Raw genomic sequence first — 18,870 nt, 5'->3', positions numbered from 1 at the left:
GAGTTACCATATATCTCAAACAGTAATAAACAGTTTTCAAAGAATCAGAACATAATGAATCACATGACACGACATCTAGCCGAGACTTCAGACTGGCAGCATGTGAAAGCACATGACGTTTAAAAGAGATTCTCTGTGTATTAATTGCATTTTATAATCACCTGGGGAACTGATGCCCAAGATCCACTCTAGACCAGTTACATAAAAGTTCCTGGGGGTGAAGCCTAGGCATCTGTATCTTCCATGGAGGACCAAATAATCTCCATCAAGGTACTTTTCACAAATGCACTGAAGAATTACAGAATGCAGGCAGCCCTGGATGCGGCAGATTCCTGGACCACGGTCTGCCTACTTCTTTACAAGAGGTTCCATTGGGGCAAAACCTTTCACTGCTCCTTTGCTTAACATTCACTTTGACTCCTGCTTTATCTTCAAAATAAAGGAACACACAGTCCTTTCTCTAGTATGGCTGTGATGTGGAGTTTCACAAATGGATGCACCTGGACCCTGAACACTGCTCTGCCTACCTTGACGGTGGCCATCACCCCCCCACCCCAGCCACACCAGGTGGGAATCTATTCATCTGCCCTTTAACATCCTGCATCAACATGACACTCAGATTTCTGGCTCCTCTTTTGTTAGCAGAGTTGATCACTGCTCCTACTAGAAGACCCAGAAAATTCAAAATATTAAACCAGTCTAGCTCCCATATCCTTATTTTGACATCTTGGATGCTAGAAAAGGGAGTATCTCAAAGGGACAGCAGGATATCAAACTGTAATGTTTTAAAGCCTGGTTGATTCTAACATACAGACAGGGTTAAAAACCACTAATTTAGGCCATCTTGAGTTGAGTGTCCTGTGAGGAGCTTCAGAAAACGTCCTGAGCTGAGGTGTCGGTTCAGCCGTTTCCTGAGGAACTCTGGTCTGAAGGGCCGGGGGCAAGGCCTCTGCACGGGGCCCGCTATGAGCAAGTGAAACAGACTAAGCACAAAAGGAAAAAAGGTGGAAGGGCTAGGCCTGAAGTGAGACTGCCAGATTTATGTCCTTTCCAAATGAAATGTGGATCCTCTAGAAACAGGAGGTGTGAAGAGAGAGGACCTTCAAGATGGCAGAGGAGTAAGACGTGAAGATCACCTTACTCCCCACAAATACATCAAAAATACATCTACATGTGGAACAACTCCGACAGAACACCTACTGAACGCTGGTAGAAGATCTCAGACTTCCCAAAAGCCAAGCGCCGGGCAGGGTCTTGGTGCTCCGGCCAGCTATCAGGCCTGAGCCTCTGAGGTGGGAAAGCCGAGTTCAGGACTTTGGACCAGCAGAGACCTCCTGGCTCCATATAATATAAATCGGCGAGAGCTCTCCCAGAGATCTCCATCTCAATGCTAAGGCCCAGCTCCACTCAATGACCAGCAAGTTCCAGTGCTGGACACCCCAAGCCAAACAACTAGAAAGACAGGAACCCAACCCCACCCATGAGCAGAGAGGCTGCCTAAAATCATAATAAGTTCACAGACACCCCAAAACACACCACCAGACGTGGTCCAGCCCACCAGAAAGACATGATCCAGCCTCACCACCAGAACACAGGCACCAGTCCCCTCCACCAGGAAGCCTACACAACCCAGTGAACCAGCCTTAGCCACTGGGGGCAGACACCAAAATCAATGGGAACTACGAACCTGCAGCCTGTGAAAAGGAGACCCCAAACACAGTAAGTTAAGCAAAATGAGAAGACAGAGAAATACACACCAGATGAAGGAGCAAGGTAAAAACCCACCAGACCTAACAAATGGAGAGTAAATAGGCAGTCTACCTGAAAAAGAATTCAGAGTAATGATAGTAAAGATGATCCAATATCTTGGAAATAAAATGGAGAAAATACAAGAAACGTTTAACAAGGACCCAGAAGAACTAAAGAGCAAACAAACAATGATGAAAAACACAATAAATGAAATTTAAAATTCTCTAGAAGGGATCAATAGCAGAATAACTGAGGCAGAAGAACAGATAAGTGACCTGGAAGATAAAATAGTGGAAATAACTACTGCAGAGCAGAATAAAGAAAAAAGAATGAAAAGAATTGAGGACAGTCTTAGAGACCTCTGGGACAACAGTAAATGCACCAACATTCAAATTACAGGGGTCCCAGAAGAAGAAGAGAAACAGAAAGGGACTGAGAAAATATTTGAAGAGATTATAATTGAAAACTTCCCTAATATGGGAAAGGAAATAGTCAGTCAACTCCAGGAAGCACCGAGAGTCCCATAAAGGATAAATCCAAGGAGAAACACCCCAAGACACATATTAATCAAGCTATCAAATATTAAATACAAAGGAAAAATACTGAAAGCAACAAGGGAAAAGCAACAAATAACATACAAGGTAATCCCCATAAGGTTAACAGCTGATCTTTTGGCAGAAACTCTGCAAGCCAGAAGGGACTGGCAGGACATATTTAAAGTGAAAAACCTACAACCAAGATGACTCTACGCAGCAAGAATCTCATTCAGATTCGATGGAGAAATTAAAACCTTTACAGACAAGCAAAAGCTAAGAGAATTCAGCACCACCAAACCAGCTCTACAACAAATGCTAAGGGAACTTCTCTAGGCAGGAAACACAAGAGAAGGGAAAGACCTACGAAAACAAACCCAAAACAATTAAGAAAATGGGAATAGGAACATACATATTGATAATTACCTTAAATGTAAATGGATTAAATGCTCCAACCAAAAGACACAGACCGGCTGAATGGATACAAAAATAAGACCCATACATATGCTGTCTACAAGAGACCCACTTCAGACCTACGGACATATACAGACAGAAAGTGAGGGGATGGAAAAAGATATTCCATGCAAACGGAAATCAAAAGAAAGCTGGAGTAGCAATTCTCATATCAGACAAAATAGACTTTAAAATAAAGACTATTACCAGAGACAAAGAAGGAGCACCTCAATACATAAGGCAAATACTAACAGCCATAAAAGGGGAAATCGACAGTAACACAATCATAGTAGGGGACTTTAACACCCCACTTTCACCAATGGACAGATCAACCAAAATGAAAATAAGGAAACACAAGCTTTAAATGACACATTAAACAAGATGGATTTAATTGATATTTATAGAACATTCCATACAAAAACAACAGAATACACTTTCTTCTCAAATGCTCATGGAACATTCTCCAGGATAGATCATATCCTGGGTCACAAATCAAGTCTTGGTAAATTTAAGAAAATTGAGATTGTATCAAGTATCTTTTCCAACCACAATGCTATGAGATTAGATATCAATTACAGGAAAAAAAATCTGTAAAAAATACAAACACATGGAGGCTAAACAATACACTACTCAATAACCAAGAGATCACTAAGGAAATCAAAAATAACCTAGACACAAATGACAATGAAAACACAACGACCCAAAACCTGTGGGATGCAGCAAAAGCAAAAGAGGGAAGTTTACAGCAATAAAATCCTACCTCAAGAAATAAGAAACATCTCAAATAAACAACCTAACCTTACACCTAAAGCAATTAGAGAAAGAAGAACAAAAAAACCCCAAAGTTAGCAGAAGGAAAGAAATCATAGAGATCAGATCAGAAATAAACGAAAAAGAAATGAAGGAAACGATAGCAAAGATCAATAAAACTAAAAGCTGGTTCTTTGAGAAGATAAACAAAATTGATAAACCATTAGCCAGACTCATCAAGAAAAAAAGGGAGAAGACTCAAGTCAACAGAATTAGAAATGAAAAAGGAGAAGTAACAACTGACACTGCAGAAATACAGAAGATCATGAGAGATTACTACAAGCAACTCTATGCCAATAAAATGGACAACCTGGAAGAAATGGACAAATTCTTAGAAAAGCACAACCTTCCAAGACTGAACCAGGAAGAAATAGAAAATATAAACAGACCAATCACAAGCACTGAAATTGAAACTGTGATTAAAAATCTTCCAACAAACAAAAGCCCAGGACCAGATGGCTTCACAGGTGAATTCTACCAAACATTTAGAGAAGAGCTAACACCTATCCTTCTCAAATTCTTCCAAAATATAGCAGAGGAAGGAACACTCCCAAACTCATTCTACAAGGCCACCAACACCCTGATACCAAAACCAGAGAAAGATATCACAAAAAAAGAAAACTACAGGCCAATATCACTGATGAACATAGATGCAAACATCCTCAACAAAATACTAGCAAACAGAATCCAACAGCACATTAAAAGGATCATACACCATGATCAACTGGGGTTTATCCCAGGAATGCAAGGATTCTTCAATATATGCAAATCAATCAATGTGACACACCATACTAACTGAAGGATAAAAACCATATGATCATCTCAACAGATGCAGAAAAAGCTTTTGACAAAATTCAAAACCCATTTATGATATGCCTACACCCTCCAGAAAGTAGGCATACAGGGAACTTACATCAACATAATAAAGGCCATATATGACAAACCCACAGCCAACATTGTTCTCAATGGTGAAAAACTGAAACCATTTCCACTAAGATCAGGAACAAGACAAGGTTGCCCACTCTCACCACTATTATTCAACATAGTTTTCAAAGTTTTAGCCACAGCAATCAGAGAAGAAAAAGAAATGAAAGGAACCCAAATTGGAGAAGAAGAAGAAAAACTGTCACTGTTTGCAGATGACATGATACTATACAGAGAATCCAAAAGGTGCTACCATAAAACTATTAGAGCTAATCAATGAACGTGGTAAAGTAGCAAGTTACAAAATTAACGCACAGAAATCTCTTGCATTCCTATACACTAATGATGAAAAATCTGAAAGAGAAATTAAGGAAACACTCCCATTTACCACTGCCACAAACAGAATAGAATACCTAGGAACAAACCTACCAATGGAGACAGAAGACCTGTATGCAGAAAACTACAAGACACTGATTGAAAGAAATTAAGGATGATACAAACAGACGGAGAGATATACCATGTTCTTGGATTGGAAAAATCAACATTATGAAAACAACGATACTACCCAAAGCAACCTACAGATACAGTGTAATCCCTATCAAACTACCAATGGCATTTTTCACAAAACTAGAACAAAAAATTTCACAATTTGTATGGAAACACAAAAGACCCCGAATAGCTAAAGCAATCCTGAGAAAGAAAAACGGAGCTGAGGGATCAGGCTTCCTGACTTCAGACTACACTACAAAGCAACAGTAATCAACACAGTATGGTACTGGCATAAAAACAGAAATATAGATCAATGGAACAGTAAAGAAAGCCCAGAGATAAACCCACGCACATGGTCACCTTATCTTTGATAAAGGAGGCAAGAATATACAGTGGAGAAAAGACAGCCTCCTCAATAAGTGGTGCTGGGAAAACTGGACAGCTACATGTAAAAGAATGAAATTAGAACACTCCCTAACACCATACACAAAAATAAACTCAAAATGGATTAAAGGCCTAAATGTAAGGCTAGACACTGTAAAACTCTTAGAGGAAAACATAGGCAGAACATTGTATGACATAAATCACAGCAAGATCCTTTTTGACCCACCTCCTAGAGAAATGGAAATAAAAACAAAAATAAACAAATGGGACCAAATGAAACTTAAAAGCTTTTGCACAGCAAAGGAGACCATAAACAAGACGAAAAGACAACCCTCAGAATGCGTGGAAATATTTGCAAATGAAGCAACTGACAAAGAATTAATCTCCAAAATATACAAGCAGCTCATGCAGCTCAATATCAAAAAAACAAATAACTCTATCCAAAAATGAGCAGAAGACCTAAATCGACATTTCTCCAAAGAAGATATACAGATGGCCAACAAACCCATGAAGGGATGCTCAACATCATCAATCATTAGAGAAATGCAAATCAAAACTACAATGAGATATCATCTCATACCAGTCAGAATGGCCATCATCAAAGAATCTACAAACAGGGCTTCCCTGGGAGCACAGTGGTTAAGAATCCGCCTGCCAATTTAGGGGACACGGGTTCGAGCCCTAGTCCGGGAAGATCCCACATGCCGTGGCAGCAACAAAGTCCACGTGCCACAACTACTGAGCCTGCGCTCTAGAGTCTGCGAGCCACAACTCCTGAGCCCGCATGCTACAACTACTGAAGCCCGCGCACCTAGAGCCCGTGCTCCGCAACAAGAGAAGCCACTGCAATGAGAAGCCCATGCACCGCAACGAAGAGTAGCCCCCGCTCACTGCAAGCAGAGAAAAGCCTGCGCACAGCAACCAAGACCCAACGTAGCCAAAACTAAGTAAATAAATAAATAAAATAAATTTATTTTTTAAAAAAATCTACAAACAATAAATGCTGGAGAGGGTGTGCAGAAAAGGGAACCCTCCTACACTGTTGGTGGGAATGTAAATTGATACAGCCACTATGGAGAACAGTATGGAGGTTCCTTAAAAAAATAAAAATAGAACTACCATACGACCCAGCAATCCCACTACTGGGCATATACCCTGAGAAAACCATAATTCAAAAAGACACATACACCGCAATATTCACTGCAGCACTATTTACTATAGCCAGGTCATGGAATCAACCTAAATGCCCATCGACAGACAAATGGATAAAGAAGAAGTGGCACATATATATCAGTGGAATGTTACCCTGCCATAAAAAGAAATGAAATTGAGTTATTTGTAGTGAGGTGGATGGACCTAGAATCTGTCATACAGAGTGAAGTAAGTCAGAAAGAGCAACACAAATACCATATGCTAACACATATATATGGAATCTAAAAAACAAAACAAAACAAAAAAGGTTCTGAAGAACCTAGGGGCAGGACAGGAATAAAGACACAGATGTAGAGAATGGACTTGAGGACATGGGGGGGGAAGGGTAAACTGGACAAAGTGAGAGAGTGGCATGGACATATGTACACTACCAAATGTAAAATAGATAGCTATTGGGAAGCAGCCGCATAGCACAGGGAGATCAGCTCGGTGCTTTGTGACCACCTAGAGGGGTGGGATACGGAGGGTGGGAGGGAGACGCAAGAGGGAGGGGATATGGGGATATAAGTATACATATAGCTGATTCACTTTGTTATACAGCACAAACTAACACAGCAATGTAGAGCAATTACACTCCAATAAAGATGTTAAAACAAACAAAAATCCCACTAACTTAGTGTACGTGAAGGACACATTTCTAGCTTTATAGTCCTACTGTGAAAAGATCTCATGGTCGCTCAGAGAAAACAACAAACTACTGCAGAATTACAAATAGCACCTTTAAGGGTTTGTTGTTGTTTGTTTATTTTTAATGCACTCCAGCCTGGCAGAGCTGAATGACTCTTTCCTTTAGAAAACATTCATCTAACTCCCAAATATGTATAAAATAAAAGTGGATAGTTTCACTTAGTCTAAATAAGACGCATTCTGTGGCTTATGCAGCCTACCCCAAAATTTTACTGAGAGCAATTTGAAGATAATGACCTAAAACCCCAATAAAGTCAGAGGGCAGAGGACTCTAACTGTACCAGAAAAACAACAGAAGAGTTGAGACTATGGCTGAAGAAAGCAGCTCCACTCGTGCTATGTGGCTGATAGGCCTCATCAACGTGGGTTGTAGACAGAAGTCTGATAAAAAGCAATTCTGCCTGTCAATACGAGTGAGCAGAACTGACCCTTAAATAGAGGGCAATTTTTTTTAATCAGGTGAACAGTAAGCAGCCAAGTAACAAGGTAATTTATGCAGCATCACCTACTCTTTGAGCAAAAAGATCAATCTCTCCCATCACAGAGTTGTTCCTGGTAGCCTCTCTAGTGCAAGAAGCAGGGAGTAAAAATTAGTCCTCAGATCTGTGCCTCGGGTACAACGAAAAGGGACACCCACCCCAAGGACGAAAGATATACCAGTGCCACATGGAAGAGAACTACCTAAAATGTCACAATAAAGCAATGCCCAAGGAACTGTCTTGTGGTCACAGGTCCAGGAAAGATGCCCCAGGACAATGCACTATTTACACAAGTATACAGAGAGCAACTCTGGATGTGTGTATCTATCATTGACAAAAATGCCTTTCACAGCATTTTCTCCTAAGGTTCTTTGCCAGGCTTGTTGAGGAGACTATACATTCTTCAGGATTACGATCCCAGAGCTGATGTTGCCAGGCGCATCTGACTCTTTGAAGAAGTTCATGCCCCTTGTTACAAGAGAATTTTGCAGCCTGTCTAAAGGAAGCTATCAACATACTTCCCAAGATTTACACGAGGAACTGAAAGCTTACAAAGGGATAGAGGTCAGAAGAATAGGTCATTACGTCCACTTAATTAAATCTGAAAATGGATTCTTTGTGCTTCTAATAGACAAGGCACTTTAAGAGTCTGATTGTCTAATCACCAAAGTACCTCCAAGTGTTCTCCCCATTGAAACCTAAAGTAAGGTGTTTATAACAGTAGGGTGGAGGACACAAAAGAGAAGACAATATGTGGAAAAGGAATAATGCACTAAACGAACACCCCTTCCTGGTGTCTGTACTCCAACACTCCTTGTTGGTGGCAGGTATTTAGAGTGAGGGGAGGTGGTGAGAGGAAGAGGTTAGGAACCTGCAACACTTTATTTTAGTCTCATTTATCAGCAGTCACTGACAGTACTGCTGAAGATGCTCAATGATCATTCAAAAGGCATTCTTCAAAGTGCAACAACCTAAATCTTCCACTAACTGATAAATGCATAAACAAAATATGGTATATTCATACAGTGGAATAGTATTCAGCCAAAAAAATGGAGTACTGATATATACTGCAACATGGATGAACCTCGGAAACATTATGCTGAGTGAAAGAAGCCAGACACAAAAGGACACATATTGTATGATTCCATTTACATGAAATGTCCAGAATAGGCAAATCTACTGAGACAGAAAGCACACGAGTGGTGCCCAAGGGCTGGGGGGAGGGGAAGGATGGGAAATGACTGCCAATGGGTATAAGGTTTCTTTTTAGGGTGATGAAACTAGTCTGGAATTAGTGGGTATGGTTGCACGGCCTCTGAATACACTAAAAACCACGGAACTGTCCACTTTAAAATTGTTGAATTCTATGGTATGTGACTTATGTCTCAATTTTTGAAAAAGCCATTCTTTAGTTCAGCTTTTCTACTGCCCCTTAAGTCTCCCAGCGCTCAACAGAGGGCCTGCTTCCTGGGACCCCCAGCGGGATACCCTTCAGTGTTGCCCTATTTATGAGATCGAGAGGAAGTGATGTCAAAAAAGATTTAAGTGCTTATACTGCTTTTGTTCCATCACGTATGAGAGGGAAAGGGGAAAATGATTAGGCAGCACTTCTAGTGTAATCTTCTGCCACACAGTGAGGGCAAATCCGTAACACTCCGACTGTGGCGAAAGCAGGCTGTCCAGTCATCCTGGGACAGTAGATACCATGCTTCTGTTTTTCTAAAAGGCAGCTCCTGCTGAGCTACTTCTTTACCTACTCGATGACAAACTGCCAACATTAAGACATTCATAGTATTTCAAATAGTCTGGAGACTTTCGCTAGTACATTTTAAAGAAGGTAAGCCATCAATTCTTACCAAGATCCACTCATAATATAGGAACTGTGCTCAGATACAAAATGACAGATGGTGCTAGAGTACCAATAGGTGATCATTCAAAGTAATTAGTTCTGATCAAAAAATGTCTTTTGGTGCCTTTTTGTTACACCATTAACTATGTCACCATGTGTGCAGTGCTGGAATCTTTTGTTTGGTTCAGAAAATAGAACACTCATGCACAAGTCTGGAAGAAGAATGAATACTAGATTCTAGATTGTTATCTTAAACTTCCTTGGAGTTTTCAAATGGTCCATGTCTGACCTTACTGTGGAGAGACTGTCTGGCAGAGGAAAATACTTAGGAATTCAATGCACCCACAATTTATCAACACGAGGTATCACCTGCTCATAAACAGTCTTAGGAGGAAATTGTAATTCCATGGAAGGTGGTCATCACATTACCTTGGTCACACCACACACAGCACATCTGGGAACAATATTATAAAAGCACCAGGGAGAGGAATATTACAGTATAAGTTTGAACAGTGTCTCTAGAACCAGAGCTTGGTGTGTGTGTGTTGTCCTGTTGAGAATTTTAAGGCGACGAGGAGGCAACAAGGGTGTCTGACCTGTGGGCTCCTTCACTTTCTGTGGAATGACACTTCAAAAGGAGTCAGAGGAAGCCACAGTAAGGATGATCTGTGAGTAGATGTGACCTGTAAGCCTCAGGTGACAAACTTGGAATACTGGCTCTTGGGTTCTCCATCAGCTCAAGTGCCACAATTATGAAAAAGGAATTTCTAGATTCAGACGTAAATAATCACAAATCTATAATAAATAAGTACCATATAGCCTATTCAAGATTATGAATGGAAAGAGAAACATGATTAAAATCTTCAGAGACTATATCTCACAAGAATTAAATTACTTGTAAACAAAGTCATACAATCAAACCCATCATTATACATTTGTGGGACCTAGATTAAGACACAGCACAGTTTACGAGAACACAGAGGCATCCACAGTGTGTGCTTCTTAGAGGGTGTATTATTCAGATTAGAAAATGTAGCAGCATAACTCACTTTAATGTTGACCCTGGTTCAGGGGCAAATGTGGCAAGTCCAAAGCCCTCAAACAGTTCAAAGACCCAATTTCAGCCAATATTTTACTTTTCCTCCAGAGACTTACAAAAATTACCTATCAGAAGCAAAACTGACAGGCCAGAGTTTCCTTTCTTCCCATGCATGCTTATTTGGGGACACTAAAACAGAAGGGTAACTGAGAAACAGAAGCCTAGAAAATCCACAAACTACACAATACTACATAATCATACTGTATATGCATAACCTGTATTTTAAAAATTAAAAATAAACACACACACTCACCCCTAAAAATATCTCAAGTACCGTAAAGGAGACTGAATTCCCCTATAAATTAGATTCCTGGGGTATATTTCAAATGTGTTTTCTCAAAACAATTAGTCAAGAACCCTTTATTCCCAAACCTGGGCCTCTGTATTTCGTAAGAAAAATGAAAATCAACACAAATGGCCTACACTGTAATTTTAAAAACACAGCATTGGGCTTCCCTGGTGGTGCAGTGGTTAAGAATCCACCTGCCAATGCAAGGGACATGGATTTGAGCCCTGGTCCGGGAAGATCCCACATGCTGCGGAGCAACTAAGCCCGTGCGCCACAACTACTGAGCCTGCGCCCTAGAGCCAGCGAGCCACAACTACGGAGGCCCATGTGCCACCACTACTGAAGCCCGCACACCTAGAACCCATGCTCCGCAACAAGAGAAGCCACTGCAGTAAGAAGCCTGCGCACTGCAACGAAGAGTAGCCCCTGCTCCCCTCAACTAGAGAAAGCCTGCGCGCAGCAACGAAGACCCAACGCAGCCAAAAATAAATTTTTTTTAAAAAATTATTCTTTAAACCCCCCCCCAAAAACAGTATTTCCTTCCACTGCTTTTCCAAGGTAAGCACCTGAGCAGCTACGCAGGTTCTAACAACTGAACAGCTTTCTATTATGACCTAATTATTTGAAAAACATGATACTTTGAACGAATTCCACTGCCAAGGGAGAAGCTGGATACATTTTGCTGTTACTGATTATTAAGTTTTATGGACCTCCTTTATTTCTTCTTCCCTGACAACCACTGTTTTTTGGGGTTTTTTTCACCTAACCAGGTAGAGGAAGATAGTCAGTAGCACTGTCACGCTATAATTAAAGACCAAATACCTTAGTTGCTTCAAGAACTCAACATCAGAGTTGCTGTTAATAAGCTTGATGAACTCTTCATAGGAGGGAGCATACGTGTAGGCTCTCTTGTGATGTTCATTCATCTGTTCTCTGTGCTCCAACTGGGCAAGCAACATCTGGTTAATGTAATCTGGATTACTAAGTAACTCCACTACTGGCTTTAAGACTGTGGGACAGAGAAGAAAGCACCACTTAAAAAGGGTATTCTCCTTTAAAGAAACCGCTTTCATGTTATATAATTGAAACTACATCTGGGAAACATTTTAAAACTACCCAAATGGGCCACAGACACACACACACACCCCCACACACACAGCTACCCATTCCTCTGGGTTTGCTAGTAGTTATGGCTACAACCAAGTGGTCGTTTTAACAAATGAGTTACATGTAAAAGAATAATGAAAGAAAGCCATCTGGAACCCAAGTTGTTAACAAAGCTATCAAAATTAAGTACATTCATTTTTTTCCCTTTGATTTCTTTTATAAGGCTCAATATGTTTTGTCTGCCAAAAGATGAAAGTTAACGTTCTCCCAACTGGTGAAACAGACCTCAGGGAGGAAGTTGTTAAAAAAGTCAATGACACTATGACAGATTCATCCCACTAACTTCAGGTTAGAAAGTTCCCCTTTTCTCTGTGGTTGGCTATATCAGCTAATGGGTACAGCTGGCTAACCCAGAGATAATAAATGAGATATTAAATCACGGCATATCAAACACAACGTTATTTGTTTGAGATTCTGAGATAGGAAAAGTTTCTCTCAGATGATATCTTCTTCCATTTTTCCTTATCCTAGCTAAGCATTTCCCTGGATACACTTTTTTTCTAACAACCACATTATTTTGTGGTACAGTCCCTCTTCTATTTATTCTAAGTCACATATAGGCATTGCCAATGAATCCTGAAGCAAAGGTATTTTAAGCAAACGCATACTAGAGTTTGAGTATAGACAGTCTTTCATAAAGCACGTAACTGGCCTGGGTGACTCAAAATCTATCCCAGGTGGATGCTACACTGTGGTGGGCATAAGGACTGGTTACCTATTATAAACAGCTGAGTGGACTATGTATTTGGTAATATGTTATATGAAATATCTGTTTATCACGTAGGGCCAAGTGATGCCTTCTCTGAGTGACATTTAAACCTGACCTTTTGAAAATACTTTAATTCCCATATGTCCCACAGTATACAAGGTCTGCATAGGTGTCATATAAAGTGTTATCACATTCGTATGTAGCACGTTAGCTTGCACAAGTATCGCATTAGTAATATCAATTAGTTATGAAAGTCTACCTTTTGCTGTGAGAATTTCTGCGAGCATTATGCGTAAGCTGAGAGACTGGACATCCTTTGAGGGAAGGAGACAAAACACCAGAACCCGAGAACACGTTTGTAGAAATCTTACTTCATCATCTGAGTTCCTCAAGAATGCATGCAACACAAAGGGCCTCGGCTGTTCTTCATGTCTGAAAAAAATAAATACATGAAGAGAGGGAAAGGGAAGGAAAGATGTTTCTAGAAACAGCTTGGTTATGTACCATTAGGTAAAAAACAACTTCAAATGGGCAACGCAACAGTTTTAATAACTATGTCCACTCTTTGACTATATCAACAGTCAGTAATTTTCTCAACCACAGACTAATCTGGAAAAATGCAAATGCATGGCCTTTCGGGATTTCCAACCTTAAGTAGCATCAACCTTCATACACGACTCCCAAGTCACAGCAACAATCTAGAAAGGGGTGAGCAGCTCTTTAACTAGATTATTTTTAAGTCTCCTAGCTCTCTCCCTAAATGTGATCTATAGCTTCATTTCTCCAAAGGAAAAAAAAAAAAATCTAACAAAGCATTAAACCAGGGTCACCAGCTCCTGGCAGCGTCCTCCTGTCAGTGTGGATCTGCCACTTGTTTACTCCAACTACTAGTACTTACCTCTGGGTTCTCATGCCGTGAGTGAGCAAAAGGACATTAACCTTCCATACACTTCATACGTGCAGTATTATTTAATCTTCCCACCTACATCTAGAAGCAAGTATCATCATCACCATTTTATAGATGAGAGTATTAAGGATCTGAATGATCACCTGAACGGTCCAAAGTCACAGAGGTAACAAATGGTAGAAATAACTCTCAGGTCCTGTTCTGTCTGACTCTCAAGTCCAGACTCTTTAACGCTACACCATAATCAGAGATTGTTAAAGTGAAAAGGAAAAAAATTTCAGAGATACAGAAGAAATATATGTGAAAACAAGCATTATTTTGTGCCTTAAACAACATGCCTGTGCTTGACCAGTAAACAAAATGCACAGATTGTAAAAAGGAGGCTGTGAAATTAAAGATGCCGTTGATGTAACAGCATAAAACCAATCATCTTTAGGTTTTTCTGAAACATGCTGGACAAGACAGATGGGGCAAAGGAAGAGGAAGCAGAGGCAAAAATTAAGTGTGATCTGGATTGGCTTAAAGCAGCCAACAGAATGTCAGCTGGGAAATGAATACAGGCTGACCGGAAAACTGCCTCACACAACTGCCTAACAGTCAACCAGAGGATGCGTTGCTTTTATTAATGCAATTTATTATTCTCTTGCCTGATAGTGGCCAACTCAGTTGGGTGCTTCCTGGCTGCCACAGTCATTTTGCAGCCAGTGGAAACCTGTACACCAAGGGTGATTTCCAGGGCGAGGGCACTGTTTACCTGGGGCAGGCAAGTACCGAGGTAACCATCGGACCTAGGTTTCTGCCACTCTCACTGTGTGATCTGTAGGAGGTGTTGCACAATCAGATATTAGATCCCCAGCATTCGCCTCCAGGGCACGATCATCTACATGCAAAACACCAGTGACCTACTGGCACTTTTTCAAATATCCATAATGTCAGAGAACAATGGTAGATTTTTTTTCCTTTAATAAGAATCATCAACTAGAAGCTTCTAGGCATAGCCTAAATGTACCCTTGGCACGAGAAAACTGGAATTCCACAGGAAAGGAGCTTCTAAAATGGAATCAATTCTCTGTTTCTATTATTGTGATGCTTACTCATCACAATATCTTTATATTATCCACAAAAGCAGTAATTTCAGAAGCTGGTAAATAAATGTCTCAGTGAAAAATATACTCTCGGGCTTCCCTGGTGGCACAGTGGTTGAGAGTCCACCTGCTGATGCACGGGACACGGGTTTGTGCCCCGGTCCGGGAAGATCCCACATGCTGTGGAGCGGCTGGGCCCGTGAGCCACGGCCGCTGAGCCTGCGCGTCCAGAGCCTGTGCTCCGCAACGGGAGAGGCCACAGAAGTGAGAGGCCTGCGTATCGGGGAAAAAAAAAAAAAGTCTTAGTTTAATATCTAATATGGTAAATATTGACCGACAGGATGAGTGGTGAGCTGGTAAATGTTCAACTGGCTCTCCAAGGGGGAAAAAAAGCTCTGATTTGTAGCATTTGCCGATTTCAAGGAGTAAATACCCATGCCATGGCCAATTACAAACCGACAAGGTGATCATCACTGACCTCAGAGTTGAGAGATGTGCACCGTCCGCTCCCGCACCCAGCACAAGCCGGCCCTGGGACACCACAGCTCTAACCCGCTTAAACAGAAGCTCTTTCAGGTCCTTGATAACTTTTATGAGTGTAGAGGGATTCTGAGACCACGAAATCTGAAAACTGTAGCTCTACAGTAATTTTTTCAAACCGTGGGTTGTGACCCACAAGAAACAAAATAAAATTTAGTCTCAAATGCCATTTTTTTTTAAATGGTAAAGAACAAAAAATATCAAAGTTTTCACAGGTACTGAGCGTTATCTGATGAAACTGCATCACAATATAAAATGTATTCCTGGTTTTATTTTTAAAGTTTGCAAAACACACCGGGGGCAGCAAGCTGGAGAAGAACAGGCATATGGCAGCCCTGTGGATTCTGGCCACGTGAACCTGAGCTGCGTGGACATGGGGAGAGGGGACAACTCGTGGGAAGAGGCGGCACAGCCAAGGACAGAGGGCTGCTGCTGCACGACCGAGCGCCCTTGGCAGCCAGGCCCCAGAGCAACCTCACAGGCAGGACAGGGAGTACTTTCTGACAGAGCCGCAAGACAGGGCTTCTTAGAACAATGTGAGTTCCCACCTGCCCGACGAGGGTGCCTCTGCTTACTCATCCCCTTAGGTATTTTGCAAATACTTTCTCTCGTCCCCGAAGGCAGAGGCAGAGCAGTGTCAATGAGAAGAGGCCACAGGAGCTGCAGGGAGCCCGCTGCTACTCCAACTGAGTCCAGATGCAAACAGGCAGAAGGCTACTTATTGCAGTAAGACTGCTTTTCATGTCCCAGTTAGAGGTGCTATGAGTCACCATGCTGTCACTCACACAAGAGTAAGACAAACACTTAAAATCCTATCCGCAAACCTAAGAGAATAAGAATTTGTTATGAGCACAGAAAGGCCTTGTTGCAGTCTTCTTCCATAGGCAGAGTCACCTCACAGGCACAAACCTTTCCCGTGTAACAGAGCAAAAGGCTAACAAGCCTAAATATTAGCAATTTCCACATTGGAAGACCTTCTCTAATTACAGCCCACATGCTCCAACACTGAGTTCCTTTTAAAAATCAATTTTCAGGATATTGTGACGCAACAGAGCTCTTAACACAGGACTCACACGCACACAAAAATGAACTTCATTTAAACTTTCTTGAAAACTGAAAACTCACTGACACTCTTCCGAGTGTAAAGCACTATATTTAAATGTTCTGTTTCTAGGCACCCTTAATACTGTCTAAATACATTCATGATAGTGCTGCTGGCTCCATAAAATTCATGTCACTGTTTCAGTTATTTACAAAAGCAAACAAGTCCACAAAGTGGTTTTCTATTAAAAATTTTTTAAGTTTACTCTATCAGAACATTATAATTATCCCCCCCCAATATGTCTACATTTCCAGCCGAGTGCCAGCAACAGGATGAATGTGCCCGAGTTTTGTCTTGACTTCAACGACCCTCTCAATAAGGAAAATATTCTACTGTGAATAAAGGTGAAGGGGAGGTTGTTCCCATTATAACAGTTACCTGGCGTCTGCCGCCTTCAGGTCACAGAAGTGAGCGAGTAAAGCTCTCACGACATCACTGCAGACAACTCTGACCATGTCCACGCGGCTCAGCCTGTGGCGCAGCCGTCTGACAACTTCCCAGAAGTCCTCGGAAAGCAGGTGGTAGAGCTGCCCCTCGTCTCTGCTGAGGCTTCCATACCAGGACAGGATGTAGTCTCTGTAACTGTAGTCAAACACTACCAGGAAGAGACAGAGCAACGCGTCAAACTTGGGTGAAAACAACAGACACCGAGACGGCTTTTCTACTGGAAGCTGGCCACCTGCTATTTAGTAGTCACTTTAAAATATGTGGACCGGGCTTCCCTGGTGGCGCAGTGGTTGAGGGTCTGCCTGCCGATGCAGGGGACACGGGTTCGTGCCCCGGTCCGGGAAGATCCCACATACTGCGGGGCGGCTGGGCCCGTGAGCCATGGCCGCTGAAGCTGTGCGTCCGGAGCCTGTGCTCCACAATGGGAGAGGCCACAGCAGTGAGAGGTCCGCGTACCGCAAAAAAAAAAAAAAAAAAAAAATATATATATATATATATATATATATATGTGGACCATTTTTTTTTTTTGATGTGGACCATTTTCTTTTTTTAAGTCTTTATTGAATTTGTTACAATATTGCTTCTGCTTTATGTTCTGGTGTTTTGGCCGAGAGGCATGTGTGATCTTAGCTCTCCGACCAGGGATCAAACCCACACCCCCTGCACTGGAAGGTGAAGTCTTAACCGCTGGACCGCCAGGGAAGTCCCTCACTGTTTAAAATTTAAAGAGAGTAGAAAACAAAACAAGGGAAGACACACTCTTCCCTGAAGCCTTTCAAAATGAGAGATTCTCATCTAAGTAGAATTTTGGGGGTGTGGTGACCATAGGTACTGGATTTTCTCAGATAGCCCAATCTTTAAATATTCTATCTTGGTACCAAACCCTCTGATTTTTTTTTTTTTCTAATTCTAAATTGCTCTAGACAGTACAAATAGGACCAATGGGTGGAAATCACAAGGAAGTTGTTTTTTCTGTTCAACATAAGGAAGAACCGAATAAAAACATTAAAGCTATTCGAGAGGCTGCCATATTAGGTGACGAATGTTCCATCATAAGAAATTTTTAAACAAGCTGAGTATCTAATGGACAAGGATGACATGGAAAAATTACTTCCTGAGACGGTGGGGCTGGATTACATGACCTCCAGGCTTTTATAGCCTTTTACCCTCCTTCTGGGAACCCCGAGGCCAAGCAACAAGAGCATGATGACACACACCTTGCCAGTAAAACACTGCTAATTCGTTCATTTGCAATTCTTTCTCTCGTACTCTTGTATCAAACAAAGTTTCCATGCCAAAGAATTTTTAGCTAGTGGCAAATAAATCTGCAAGCCAAAACGTTTGGAAAAATAGAAGCACTTTTCCTTTCATTAAAATTTAATTTCAAATTAAAGCAGGAAATTAAGAGCAATTATAAGAGGCTTAATCTCTAAAAATAAGATCTTTTCAGCATGCTAAAAGATTTATGTGAAGGGCATATTCACCTACATAATGTCTCACTACATTTGTTAACCACACTGCATACTCTAATTATTACACACGTAAAATACTCCTCTGATAATAGGTTTTGGTGAGAAATGGATAAAAATAAATACTGACAAAAATCTGTACTCAGTAATAGAGATATGTGTTAGCCACAGGCATATCTTCCATCAATAGCTCATCAGTACCCCTCTTCAAACTAAGTATCATAAAAATATAACAAATATAAAAAGTACAAAACAAAGCCATGATTCTAAGTATGTATTACCTAACTACATACACTCACACAAGTACACATGAACAAAATGTTTTTAAATATACCTTCTAGGTCAATTCAAGGAGACAGAAATTCGTGATCATAAAATCATTTTATGGTTTTCATTAAGAAATAAGCGTAAGTAATGTAACAAACCACAGTGAGAAGTGAAAGAACACTTATTCTCACTGCCAAGCAAAGAGATTTTCTTCTAAAGG

At 41.0% G+C, this 18,870-nt stretch overlaps 1 protein-coding gene across 5 annotated transcripts in view; it reads right to left on the bottom strand.

Annotated features, from left to right (window-relative positions):
• The window catches only part of SNX25 (sorting nexin 25), a 113,368-nt gene that overhangs the window by 65,433 nt on the left and 29,065 nt on the right, over nt 1–18,870 (bottom strand). For all 5 annotated transcript variants that reach the window (XR_002644187.3, XM_022570969.3, XM_022570971.3 and 2 more), the window contains exons 3-5: nt 16,846–17,062; nt 13,093–13,265; nt 11,780–11,966 (exon numbers count right to left, since the gene is read on the bottom strand). Coding sequence is in view for 4 of the 5 variants with exons in the window: in XM_022570969.3 (XP_022426677.2) it covers nt 11,780–11,966; nt 13,093–13,265; nt 16,846–17,062 (577 nt within the window). In the remaining variant the exon portion in view is untranslated. The remainder of the gene's footprint in view (nt 1–11,779; nt 11,967–13,092; nt 13,266–16,845; nt 17,063–18,870) is intronic.

This window comes from Delphinapterus leucas, chromosome 21, assembly GCF_059928025.1.
Source record: "Delphinapterus leucas isolate spDelLeu-1000000601 "Yukka" chromosome 21, BTC_Dleu_Yukka2, whole genome shotgun sequence".
Lineage (NCBI taxonomy): Eukaryota > Metazoa > Chordata > Mammalia > Artiodactyla > Monodontidae > Delphinapterus > Delphinapterus leucas.
This window is presented reverse-complemented; position numbering and strand designations above follow the sequence as displayed.